A 13,231-nucleotide genomic window follows, 5' to 3' on the forward strand; every position below is an offset into this window, starting at 1 on the left:
GAACGGGGACGTGTCGCCCCATGGGGCCGCCCGGGAGCTGCCGGTGCCTGCCCCGAGCCGGGCTGGCCGCCCCCCGCCCCGCCATTTTGTGCGGCCGAGGTGGGCGCTGCCATATGGCGGCGGGGCGGGAGCCCCTCAGGGGGCAGAGCCGGCAGCGAGGCGCTGCTAAGGGGCGGCCGGGCCGATAAGAGAGAATAAAGAGTGTTTGTCCCCGTCTGGAGCACCTCGTCCCGTCCGTCTGCCCCGTCCCATGGGAGCTGGTGGTGCCCGGTGCTCGGAAAATGGGGGGTGTGTGCAGAGCTGCCCCCTCCGTCAGGTTGACCTGATGGCCCCACGTCTTGCCATCCCCTCTTCGTGTTGTCCCCTCATCACATTGGCCTCCCTACCTGCACTGGCCAGCTCTGCTCCTTCGCAGGAGCTCCCCGGCTCTGCGGTGTGCTTGCTGAGGAGGCAGCAAGGAGAGGAGAGTTGTGAGCCGAGGGCTTTCTGCTTGCTGTGAATGTCCCTGTTCGCTCAGAGCTAAATATCCGCCTCTTCCCCAGCTGTCGGTAGTCTCTCACTAGCGAAAGATGGGTATGGATTCGCATTCCTTCACAAAACCTCTTCCCTGACCAAATGCTGCTTCTGAAGGCATAGCTGCAGCCGTGGCTGGGCGATGGGGAGCACGGTCCTAGTGCATCTGGGCTTGGGAACTGCTCTCCAGTGTGCCTTCTCCCCCCTCTGTTGCTCTGTAGTCTGCAGGCTCCTTAGAAATTAGGAGTTTACAGCCCAGGGACCTTGGTCTTATATGCAAGTGACTGAACTGAATGAAGATATTTTATTTTCCCTTTTTTTTTCCAGCACCCTCTGTTCTTTCTTGCCAAGATCCAGGTACAGATGACACTGGGTATGTGGTAGCAGCCTCTGTGGCTCTTGTGCAGCAGTGATACCATGCTATAGCAGCTATGTTAGTGCTTCTCCTTCCCTTTTGAAGAGATTCCAGAGCTTTCCCTCCCATAAGGGAAAGCCTTGCCTTCAGACTGCAGCATCTTTCTCTTTAACGTCCCGTGAGCATGGGATGCACTTCAGTGAACTTGTATATTAAACCTCAGATCCTTCCTGTAGGACTTCCTGAAACAGCAAGGGGAAAAAGAGGCCAGTGATTGCCAGCCTCAGATAGAGAGAAATGGCTGTGTTCAGGAATGTCCTGAGGAGACATGATAATCAAAATACAATTTCCTTGTTTAAACGTGACCTATTGAATCCTTGGTTGTTCTGAGGGAGATGGTGGTTGTTGGGACTCTCGGAAAACTGGTAGCTTCTAGGCTTACTTTATGCAGGTTCAGGAGCAATTCTGACTTTACTTTTCATGTTCTAAAGCTATATTTATTTCCGAGGATCATATAAGCAGGTATATACATACAAACATGCATATATGTCTGCTGAGAGCTATGGGAATCCCTGTGCTAGATCAGAGGGGGGTATCATTCTTCAGGGTATCATTCTTTTTGTCTTTCTGCTGACAGTGGCAAGCTAAGCTGGGTACTGTAAAGTGTCTGTTTGGAAAGTCTGCTTGCCTGTTTTGTTTGTCCTTTTCAAGCAGAACAACCCCCCGCCTCAATTTGGTGCATATCAAGACTTTCATCTACTGGTCTGAAAGTTGTATTGCAGATGAGGGCTCCGTGTGTGGCTGTCTACAGCAGTCTGCAGGCAATGCTGGGGTCTGCTGTTACTCGTGACTTTGCCAGGCAGCCTCGGAGAATAAACTAATGGAATGAGGTTCAATTGACAGGAAACAGAAATCAAATAGGCACAGCTCCCGGCACTGCGTTCTTCATGGTCAGAGAGCTTTGCAGATATTGATCCTCACGTACAGTAAACTAGGTTTGGTTTCCATAATATAGCCCACATGTTACACACTGCCTAAATCTTTTTGATTTGATAAGGCTGCTCTGGGGACTGAATCCTCCCAGCTCTTTTTGCCTGCTTGCAGGAGCTCATCTTAATTTTAAAGACAGTGACAAGAAACTTTAGCTGTAGTGTGTTTTCTTCCGCTGATCAGAGCAGCGTCTTCCCTGTTCCTGCCAGACACCGTTGCTTGTTGTTCATATAAAGGCCAAGATGGAAATATTTGTTTTACTTCACAAATCTGAATCCTGAATGATCCGTTTTGTTGTAGCATCCAAAGGGCAGTGTTGAAACAGTAAGGCTTTCTGTCCTTTGTCGCTGTGCTCCCTTTGCAGTACGGCATAGCCCAGCAGCTTGAAATGGAGATACTCCTGCTCAGTGTTGTTCCAATTGCCTCTCTCAGTATTTTTCTAACAGTTTTCTCTTTCCCTCATCCTGCTGTCTAAAACCTTAATTTCTTGGCAGATCTCGAGATGGATTTTGCTAAGCATGGACCTAATTACACATGCTGCTAAGCAAACCTGACCTCCGCAGCTGTTCAGGGAGCACTGAGGTGGGTTCACTAAATGTTCCCTGTACACTCCTGCTGCAGTAACAAGCACAATGTGCTCTTCTCAGGCCATATGTTCGCAAAGTTTGGCAGCCCTAAGTGTTTGAAAATCACCAGGCAGACATTAAAAAAAAAAAAAAAGTGCCATGGGATGACTTAAGTGTTGGCTTTTTTTTTTTTGAAAGCGGTGTTATTAATTTGTTTTCTCATGCTGATCTGCCTTAAATATTTCTGGTTGCTGTGGATATTTCTGTGTCTCTGTATAAGCTGCCAGGAATGCGTGAATCTCAGTTTTTTGCTTGACTGCAGGACCTAAGCACTTCAAGTGGAATAACAAATTGTGTAAGCTTTGGGAGAAAATGATGTCAAACCTGATGTTAATGGCTGTTACGGGCTGTGGTACTGTGACTTTTCAAATGATGTCTGGAGCCTTGGTTATCTTTCCCGTGCTTCATTGGGGTTGGGGCAAAGTGGTTGGGAAGCCCTGTGGACTTTTTAACCAAGGGTCTTCCTCTTACCTTGTGTCATAGAGCACTAAAGCAGGGGCAAAGATTGTCTTGTGTTGTTAGAGACTGACTTTAATCGTAGGGTTGTTTTAAAGGAAGTGGGGTATGGTGCAGTGCACTGAAAGGGTACAGTGCTCTTAGCTGGTTGACATAACTAGGGGAAAATCTGCCAAGTACTAAGATCGAGAAGGAAGAGGCTTGTAACATCCCTTCTTTCTGTCTAGTTGGACTACAGTTGGGATAATGGGCAGTGAAGTGTGTGCTTGAAGGGCATCTCTTTAGCAGAGATGTCATCCAAAGGAGGAGCTGTTGTGTGTCTGCTTCTAGTCTTGATCTCTGTGCTGGTACAAGACTATTGCTTTTCTGCATGAGATAATGGTCCTGTCAACGTGGAAGAGACTGCCTGATTTGGGAGGATGTGCAACAATTACACAAAACTGAAAGTCCTACAGGTACACTTGGTGTTGTCCTGAGGATGGCAGGAGACCTCTATATATGTAACCAGGAGTCCTGAACCTCATGACGTCTGCTGTGACAGTACAGGGCTGGCCTGAGCTTGTAACGCTGGAAAGGTCAGGCAGGTGGGAAGATGTCAGCGTTCAAAGCACGTAATGTAACGTGGGGCAAGGCAACCTGCGTTTCTGAAGAGGAAATGAAGGAACGAATAGCTCTTAAGACCTCTTCTGCAGCTTTTTGAAGGAATTAGCCTTCAGCATGTGTGCAGGTTGAAGGCCAAAGCAATGCTGTGAAGGTTTGAAAACATCCACTCCTGCTGCTGTAGCTGTGCAATCAAGGTAACAGGAACCAGCCGTTCACTGATTCCTATCTCATGCTCTTCAAACGAATAACAAGTAGGATATATCTGTAGGCCTTTGGAGGTCTGAGACTGGTATCCATGTGGTGTAAAAATAGAAATGTGAAATGTTTAGGCTGTGCAGTGTTGGTGACCCATGCCTAAGGTGTAATTAAAGCAGTTAGCCAGGAGGGAGCTGTGTGAGCCAGCCTAAGGGCATGTGCAGGGAGCTGTAGGAGTGCAGCTGGGGTTTAAGTCGCTGGGGGCTGCTTGTGCTGGCGGATTGCAGGTGCAGGGTGCTACATCTGCCGTCTGCCACGCTTCCCTGAAAGGTGGAGAAAAACAAACCTTTGGGGAATAATGCAGAAAAAGTCCATGTGGGGGCTTGGGAGAGGTGCAAGGAGGCACATCTGGTACTTACGACAGGAAAACTTGATGGCCCTCGCTGTTCCAGTAGCTGAATATGCTGAATGCTCTGTCACGCTCAGCAAAACATCTCCGAGCAGTGCTTTTATCTGGCTTAGTTTCGACTCTGTAACATGGAGAAGAGGAGACTGAGCTCATCTAAGCTGTGGGCGGCCTGTGGGTTGGTAGTGTGACGGATTTGGAAATCTCCTCTCCAGACAAATGGTCTGACTCCCAGAAAAACAACATCAACCAGCCCGAGCCTTATCTACCGGCAAGGACTAGCGCGGCTGCGCTGCATCCAGAGAAAGTGAGCTGCGTGACCGTGCCCGGAGCGGCTGAGGTGAAGGGATGAGGTGTGCAAATACTGCCGAGACTTATTTTCCACCTCGCTCTCGCTTGTGGGCCAAATGCAAATATCCGTGTTGTTTTGCAGGTGGGACAGGTTGCCCTGCGGAGCAGGCTGGCCTTCCCTCTCTGCTGTGAATCACCAGAGGCCTCCTCCTGGACGTTGGCCTTCGTCCAGCCGCCCTCCTGGAGCAGACACAGAGCTCCTGAGCTTTGCCCAAGGAGGAAAGCGAGCGTCACCGTTTAGATAAGATAAACCGTGCCCAAATAAATCCTTGTTACCCTTGGCAGGCGCGGCTAACCGCCAGCCGGGGTTCGCGCAGCCCCGAGGAACTGCCAGGCCTCGCCTCTGCGAAATGTGGAGACTTGACGCTGGAGCCCAGGAGGGAAGGTGGGTGTGACAGTGGTGTGGTTGTGCCCCGAGGGACGGTGACAGCAAGGCCTGAGGGGTGTGAGTGAAGGAACAGCCACCCGGTGGCTCTGCAGGCAGGACTTGTGCTGTGTGCTCCTGTGCTGCTGAGGGCTGGAGTTGCAGCTCTGTGAGCAGTGGGCCTGCAGAGCTTGGGGTCCTCTGAGCAGGGCTGTGCAGGTGCCCCGGTGTCCGACAGGGCTGAGGGGTTTTCTGTCAGCAGCGCTTGGCAGAGCCTCTCTCTTCAGCTGCCTGGGTTTTGAAGCTCGAGGATGTCTGCTGTCCTGAGCTGTGCCCTTCTGCCTTGTATCATGGGAACTTGGGAAAGAATTTGGATTTATTGGAGGGAAAAAGGACAAACGCAGATGCCCCTGCAAATGCGTGCTTCTTCTGTACGCTTTGCTACTGTGCGTGAGAGCTGCCTTCCCTCCTCCTCCCCCTCTTTGCCTCTTACAGGAGTTTGCAAGGTGTCTCTTCCACCCTCCTTCCCTCCCTCCCAAACTGGCATTCAGACGCAGCGCCAGAGGAATAATCCTCTGCTCCACACAGATGCACAAAACCCTTTGATTTAATGCGTTTCCTATGGCACAAAAAAAAGTCTTTTGCTTCCAATGCAAATCTGGTTGCTTGCTCTAAGCAGCTAAATGCAAATGCACCACTTGTAGTTATTCGCTCTGGGAAGAGCGGTATGGGCTTTATGTAAAATATAAAGATAAGATGTCAGAAGCTCGTCAGCAACTGCAGCAACACATGGATTTGTGCTGGAGAGAGGTCAATGTGGCAGCGGTTCGTTCACGATGATCCCATAAATAGCTCTTGCCAACTTAGGGTTGGTGTATCATTATCTCCTTGTGATGTGTGTACGGGCCTGTTCTCCCGTACGAGGGATCCTTGGTCTTAAAGGACGGATCCACAGGGAGGGAAGTGAACAAGCCTCTCCCATTACACTTAACTCAATCCTGCTTTCAACACAATTTCTTTAGCTGATTTAAGTTGCAGACCGCTAATCCAGCTGAGGTGCGAGCACCGTTCCCTTCCCACATCACCTGCACGTGGGGAGAGAGAAACTGCACTGAGCAAACAGCTGCTGCGGGAGGAGAGCACTGCCTTGGGAGAACACAGCGTTGGCTAATAAGATTCACCGAGTGGTATTAATGTAGAAAAACCCATTTCTCTCTGTTTTGTTGGTCCCCTTCTTTCTGCCTTCCTGCGGTGATGCTGCTCGCCTCCCGTTTTTGAACTTGTGAGGTGGGATGCTAGGCAGGGGGATGTTTCAAGCCGTTGGTGTCAAAGAAGTTGGTGTTTGTAGAAGTGGATTAACACGTACGAGCTATGGGTGTGTTGGGGGTTGGCTGGTTATTCTCTCCCCTCTCTCCTTGTGCAGGATCCCCCCATCCAAGTGCAGGATCAGTGCAGGCTACGGTTTGGTGACTCACCCTGTTCTGACGCCTGGCTCTCTCTTCTCGATTCAGGCTGGGCGAATAACGCTCGGTCTGTAATTGTGCTCGAGAGCCCTTGCGATTGCCCCAGCTGTGGGGAGGCTGCAACGATGCTTAGACTGGCTTAATCCAATCCGATCTGAAAATCCACTTCTCTGAACAATGAACGTGTGGTGGGGTGGTATTCAAGTGTCTTTAGGAAATGAGAAACCTTCCTGGTAGCGGTGGGTGAAGGCTTTTTCTTTTCAACGCGTACAACTGCACGCACAGGATGTGCGGTATGGTTGAATTAGCATTACTATGGGAACCATAACTTTTTGTGTTCCCTGACCTTTACCTGTATAGTGCTAAAGATTCGTTAATGTGGCTCCAAAATGCTTTTTTTCTGTTGTTGTTTAATAAGCTTTTTGTCGTGGTCAGCACTAGAAGCGGCTTTATAAAGGACTCCAGGAGGAGATTAGAGAGGAGGCAGGCCCTGAGGCGCAGAAGAGCGGTTCGCTGCCTTCTGGGTGCTGTTTTAGCAGCGCCCCAGCTGATACGAGGCGTGCGAGCTGGGACCACGGTTCAGCGTTAAGCGTCGCCTCTGCACCAACAGTAAACAAACCGGTGAGTAAATTCCCCTGCTCAGAGGCAGGTAACTCACTTGGTCTGATTCTTTTATGCCTCGGGTGCACTGCTAGAGCCTACCCCAAAGGGTGTGTGTGGTCCTGGGGCTGAGGCGAAGCCAGGGAGGAGAAGAGTGGAGCCGTGGAGGTCCTAGTTGGAGGGGAGCAGGGCTGCCATCCTGCAGCACAGAGCCCTCCCAGACGTCTTGGGAGAGCTGGCTGCAGGGAAGGAAGGGGCCTTGTGGTGGTTCGGGCTGTGAAGCTGAGGAACTGGCATGCTTTAGTGATGGCTCGTGTGGAGCCTTTCCTCCTCGTTTTGTTGTCTCATCTTTGGGACCGCAGGGAGGCATTCTTGTCCGGTTGTGCTCCTACCCTCCTCTAAGGGAAGCAAAACACACGAGGAAGGACCCACCTCTGCCTTTGCTTCCTGTGGATCCCCTCGTTGCTTGCTGCTGGGAGGATGGGGCTGTCTGGAGCTCCCCCCTTCACAGTCTGTAGGCTGATGAGGTCTCTGCTGCTCAGGTGCCAGCCAGAGACGTCTCAGTGGGAAACAGGTGGAAGAGGGGGGTTTGCTCCCTGCGGTGACCTGCACGACAAAGGTTGTTTGCTGGGCAGATAGTGTCCTCCAGGCTGATACAAAGAGGCATTTGGGCTGGGGGTGAGCAAAGGGGATGAAACCATGCTGAGTGATGAAGAGTTGGCATGCTGGGCTCTCATTGTGCTCGCTTTTCCTTCCTTTGTCACTAAGGGGAGGTGATGCAGCTGGAGCTGCCTTTGGGTGACAAACCCCCACCCTCGTTCAGCATCCCAGACTGGCACAGGGCTTTGGTTCCTTTTGGTGGTGCTGTGGATGAAGGAGCACTCCGGCTAGTGGCAGGATAGAGGGTGGTGGCATCTCGGGCTGCTTGGCTGAGGAAGTCCCATGGTGTGCGTTCCACCGCCGGGGTACGTTCTGCTGTGCTTTGGGAAGCTGCTCCTTGCACCGTAGCCTTCTGCCTTGCTGTTCCTTTCTCCCAAGCTCTCTTTGGGAAGTAGGCAGTAGCCAGCTATGTAAAAGTGGAATCAGACTTAAGGCAGGATTCACGGGGACAGTTTCCAGCCCGGTCCTTGTAGAAGCGGGACGGGAGGTAGGCAGCAAGCTGTGTGCCTTCCCCGAGGAGCTCCAGCTGTGCGTGTAAGGTCAGCACGGGATGAGAGAGCATTGCTTCTTACCGTTCCTTCCCCTCTTGCCTTAGGCAGCTCAGAAACGAGCCCTTCTTCCCAGCTGTGTGTGAGACAGGATTATGAGGAATTTGCCTGGGGAACGTAATGGCAAGATTCCTTGTGCTGCTTTCCGAAGCGACTGCTGCTAGCCTCTGCTGGAAAGGGGATGCGATGCGTGGGGAGCGTTGCAAACCACACCTCCTCGCTTGGACCTGCTCTGATTCTCTGTTTACAGTGGCGGTGTCATTTCTTCGCTGGCTTTTTGGTGTGGAACACTGCTGGCTGCAGGGAAGGGGAACGACACCGTCCTGCTTCTCGAGGTATTTGGGGACAGCCGCCGGGAGGGAGGAGAGGAGGCTGTGTAACAGGGGAAAGGAGGTGCAGAAAGCCTCTCTTAGGCAAGGAATTATTTGAGCAGAAGGAAGACTGAAGGAGTTTGCAAGTTGCTGTGTCTCAGCAGTTTCTGCCTCGGGACTTTCTGCTCTGACTTCCTGCTTTTGCTTTAAAGAAGCAGCGTGGGGACGGGACGGACCTGCTGCCTGCAGGGGCACACCGTGTGCCTGCAGGAAAAGGCCGCTGCTCCCGGGGCAGGGGGGAAATGTATTGATTGGTTTGGAAGAGCTGGAGACACTTAATTAGCAGATGGTTAATTTTTCATTTTTTTTTTTTCCGATTACCCAACGTCTTCGCGCGTTTTGGGCTGAAAACACTTGCTTTCAGTTTTGATAAGGTTCTGCAGGTCGCTTAACTAGTTCTAGTGACTCGATGGTTTTGGAACTGCGGATTTGGAGTAATCACTGCAATAGTTACATTTTCCAGAGCAAAGGAAAAAGAAGTATGAGCTTACAGTATGTGGGATTGTGATACTTTCTTATGAAACAGGTGTCGTGAGCTGGCTAGATTGAAAACTAAGGATTTTCTTCTGCATGCTTTGTGAAAGTTTAGAATTATTCTTTAAAAACATTCCTTGTGTTTTTTGCTCCGTGCGCTCCCCAGTGCGCGGGGAACGTGTGCACGCTGCACGTGTTGTTCTGGAGGAGTGGTTCAGGGCTTGCGGCTGCTTAAAACACCGGGTTTCCGTCTTGTGGCACTCCGAGGCTTTCCGTATTTTCTTGGGATTGTCCCCCCTGTGTGAGAAAGGGAAAGGATATTCCTGGTACCTCGTGGGAGAGCCCGGAGCTCCTGGGCGTTCAGAGTGGATCCTCTCTTCTTTATGGGGAGGAAGCGGGAGCGTTGACTCCCTGGATCCAAGACTTTTCATGTGGCCTGATAGCAAAGAGGTGTCTGTGCTCAGGAAACGGATTTCATCCTTTTCCAGTGCTCAGGTTCCTGTGGCATTTCAGGAAAGGTGCGTAGCACAGCCAGCACCTCCTTAGCTCGCAGAAAGGGACGAGCCTGTACCTTTATACCCACTGTTATCCCAGTGGGTCCTCAGCTGAGAGGTACCCAGGTGTCATGCAGCAGCGATCCGGACGTTTTGGTGGGGCAGGGAACGGGTTAATGGGCTTCTCGGAAATCGGCTTCACCCAGCTGTGTTTGTTGTTTTAACAGCATTTGCAGGAAGGTCAAACTGTCCGTGGGTCCCATGCATTGCTCGTGGGCGAAACCAATACAGTGCCAGCCACAGGCAGGCTTCTCTGGGGGCTGTGCTCTCTAGAAATCCTCTCCCTGCTCATTCCCGCTCACTAATCTTTGCAAAGTGTTTTTGTCCTTGAAGTGTGCTTTGCAGATTCAGCGCGGCGAGGTAGAACTTCTCTCCCTGGTCCTGTTGCTAACATGCAAGCCAGAAATGATTAAGGTGGTGAGATGGCCGTGTCCAGTTTTCAAGAGACTGGAGATGGGTTGCCTTGGATGAGGAAAAAATGGTTGAACTTCACGCACCCCCTGCAGCTGTAGCCCTCTGGAGGAGTTTTTCACGTGCTGCAGAGAGCTTGCTGGCTCAGATGGAGAAGAAATCTGTCCAGTAAGCACTGTGAGTAGAGTAGAGGTTCTCCTTCAAAAGGGGCCTGGGTGGTCTGATGCTCTGGTCTGGTGTTTTATCTGTGTGTGGTGAGGGAACTGTTGGAGGACAGCATTAGGCTGTTGATTTTTGTTTGTAGAAGGTTAATTTCAAGGTCAAGGATGTTAAACAAAGATGAAGGCTTCCCCCACTTCTGCAGAAAAGCGTGCCAGTCACCTGGGATAGGATTGTCACAGGATTTTTAGCCTTTGTGCAAAGAGTGCACTGAAGTTGCTGAGGAACCTTGCAGCGGGCCAGGAGGGGCTCGGGGCCAGAACAGTGGACAGCTGTTGGAAATTTAATGAAGAAGTGGCAACAAGATTGGGATCGAGCTAGAGGAATGGCCAGGCTGAACCAGCATCGTGTATTCAACAGCAGCTGATAGCAGGTACCCTCCTCTTCCCATCATAAATGCGGAACAATATGTCCCTAGTACGCTCGGTTGGTTGCTTGTGGCTCAGAGATTTCTCTGAGCTAAAAAGAGAGATTTTTTGTAACAGCCCTTTATGGACAAACTCAGGAAGGAAAAACTAACCACTTCTGCAGCCCGTGGATGCGTATGACATCCTTGGCATCCTGTGTTAGGGAGTTCCATGCTTTAACAGCACGTGAAGAAGTGCTTCCTTGTGCTTTGTGTGCACCACCCAATTTTATCTGAGGCTGCCGAATTCTTCTCTCTGAGATGACAGTGACTGGGGACAGTTGTTTACCGGCTCTGCCATTCAGGAATTGGTTACATGCATGACTCCGTAAAAACAAATTTCTGCGTTCAAAGCTTTTGTGTATCCTTTAGGACCTTTCATCCAATTATTCAGCAAAAATCTGTCTCTGGATAATACATTTTTGCCTTTCAAGTACTCTGAAGACACCAAGAGGGTGCGTGTGGCTCATCACCAGCAGAGGACTGAGGGCTCCCCTTGCTCAAGGCAGCGGAGCTCGGAGGAAATCGCTGGGGATGTTCCATTCAAGGTGCCAAGGAGCTGCTCTGGATTGACGTCTTCCCCTGTAAAAACCCTTTGAAAGCCCCGAGGTGCGATCTGCCTCCCGACTGCTGTGCTCAAAGCGCCGACCTTCAGCTTCGCAACGCTGCCGGCAGTGCTCAGCGGGGAATAAAGGTTGTGTTACCTCGTCACGGGTAAAATATCCTGTCTTTCTCAATTGCTGGGCTCGAGCTGATTGCCCCTGTCCTCTAGCAACCGCATACTTGTGGTGGAACATTAACAGCAGTGGCATCAGCGAGAAACTTGATCCCTCTCAGAGCCTTCTCCACTTGACTAAGTGAGCGATATTTACTTTCTTCCGGATAATTGTGTCCTTTGTGGATGTGCAGCGAGATCTCCGATCTGTGGAAGTGCAGTGACGCCGAAGGGCGTAATATTGTGGGGTTTTTCCATTCCTCTGCTGTCGGGGTGTATGAGATGAATCCTTACGTTGCATTGTTTGAGATGTCGCAATGTTCTGGTTTGTCTCATTAAAAAAAAAAAAAAAGTTTGGGGAAACTTGAAAGACTTTATAAAGTGAAGAAATTTTTAAAAATGACTTGTTATTAAGCTGGCTATTGCTATTTGTCATGTCTTGTTGCAGGCATGTTCTTTATTTTCTGGAAAATCAGCTGCATACTAGTTATATTGACACATCCTAGACCGTTAGCTGTTTACGGAAAAAATGTGTTTTGGATTTAGTTTTTAATTGCTGAGAATTAACTCTCGGCCCAAATACTGCTGGAGGAAAAACTGATGCTTTCTCTCCCGCTCCCCAAGAAAAACAACCCAACAAAAGCCAAAACCCCGGCTAGCAGGAGCGGTTCCAGAGCAAACACACGCCCGCGGTGTTTGCGGTGCCAACAGGGTGACACGGCCAGCGTGACAGCTGCAGAGTGTCCCTGGCTCGCGATAGGTATGGCAGAGGGGCAGTGCGTGGGCGCGACGGAGACGGAGCATTTGCGGCCGTCTCCTGGGGAAAGGCTATTGTCTGGGGACGTCGTGGACACCTGGCGGTCTTGGAGACGTTGCTGTGATGACTCTTGGCGTGTGTCGGTGCTTTCTGTTGTGGTGTTGGGCCGAGAAGCTCAGAAGGCAGCAGCGAGTGCAGTTCAGGAAGTTCATCAGTGCTCACGCCTTGAAATAAAGCAGAGAGCCGTCTCCAGTTGGACGCAGACAGGGGCGTGCAGCCTGCATCCAGCAGGTTCCTTCACGGCAGGTTTCTTTGACAAAGTTCAACAAGTTGGCGTGACAAGTTGTAAAAAACGAGTTCCTGTTTGAGGTGAGGGAAGTGCTGAACTGGAGCAGAGTGCGTTTTCTAAGATGCTGCTGTGAATGGCGGAGCCCATTCCAGCAGTCCGTGGTTGTGGGATATACCTCTTTATCTTCCTGGCACATCCCATAATGAAGTCACCCATCGACATTGCAGCACGGGTTAGCTCAGAGCTATCAGGCTGGGCTAATCTCCCGCTGAATAAACAACACAAAGGTTCCTGGATTCGTTCCTATTTCCTTAAAGGGATACAATCAAGTGCAGGCAATTAAAAGAGAGAGAGAGCGTGCATGAAGTGTAGCTCGAGATATTACACCTGATTGCAGGCGCTCGGCCCAGGGTGTGTGGCGGTTTCTTAGTTTTTTAAAGAAAAAACCCTCATAAAACAATTGGTGTTTTTCTAATTTTTCAATGTATTTCTTTTCCTGCCATTCCCTTTGGGAAGGGAGAACCCAACAACCACCCAAACAGATCCCAAACAATGGAAGCAAATTTCCTATAGAAGGGAAAGAGTAAAGTTAATTTTGTACAAAGTACGCTGAGAAATAACTCTCTTCTTCCTGCTCTCCTCCCAGCCTTTTCAGAGGCTGTGGCAGAGCCTTTTAAAACAGTTTCCACCAAATGGGTGCCCAGTTCCTTGCAGCAGCTTTTGGAAATTTCAGCCTGCATGGGATCACACTCGACACGGGGATTGGTGGCGTTCTCTGGCAGGGCTTCTCTTCTCCTCCACGTTCGCCTGATCGGAGAGACTTGGCTGGCTGTAATTCAGTCAGCCCGTTCGTAATAAGTGCTTTTTGCACGCAGTGAGGATACTTGTAAACGTGTGTGAGTAAT

At 50.5% G+C, this 13,231-nt stretch overlaps 1 protein-coding gene across 5 annotated transcripts in view; it reads left to right on the forward strand.

Annotated features, from left to right (window-relative positions):
* The window catches only part of CRACR2B (calcium release activated channel regulator 2B), a 45,833-nt gene that overhangs the window by 506 nt on the left and 32,096 nt on the right, over window positions 1-13,231 (forward strand). The window contains exon 1 of one of the 5 annotated variants that reach the window (XM_040560385.1): window positions 250-495. The exons of 1 other annotated variant lie outside the window; for it this stretch is intronic. In XM_040560385.1, the coding sequence (XP_040416319.1) occupies window positions 251-495 (245 nt within the window). In that variant the 5' untranslated portion in view covers window position 250. Of the gene's footprint in view, window positions 1-249; window positions 496-7,890; window positions 8,466-13,231 lie in introns of those variants that run through there. 3 more of the 5 variants (XM_040560389.1, XM_040560393.1, XM_040560386.1) reach the window with 3 other exon arrangements.

The sequence above is a fragment of the Cygnus olor genome, chromosome 5 (genome assembly GCF_009769625.2).
Source record: "Cygnus olor isolate bCygOlo1 chromosome 5, bCygOlo1.pri.v2, whole genome shotgun sequence".
Lineage (NCBI taxonomy): Eukaryota > Metazoa > Chordata > Aves > Anseriformes > Anatidae > Cygnus > Cygnus olor.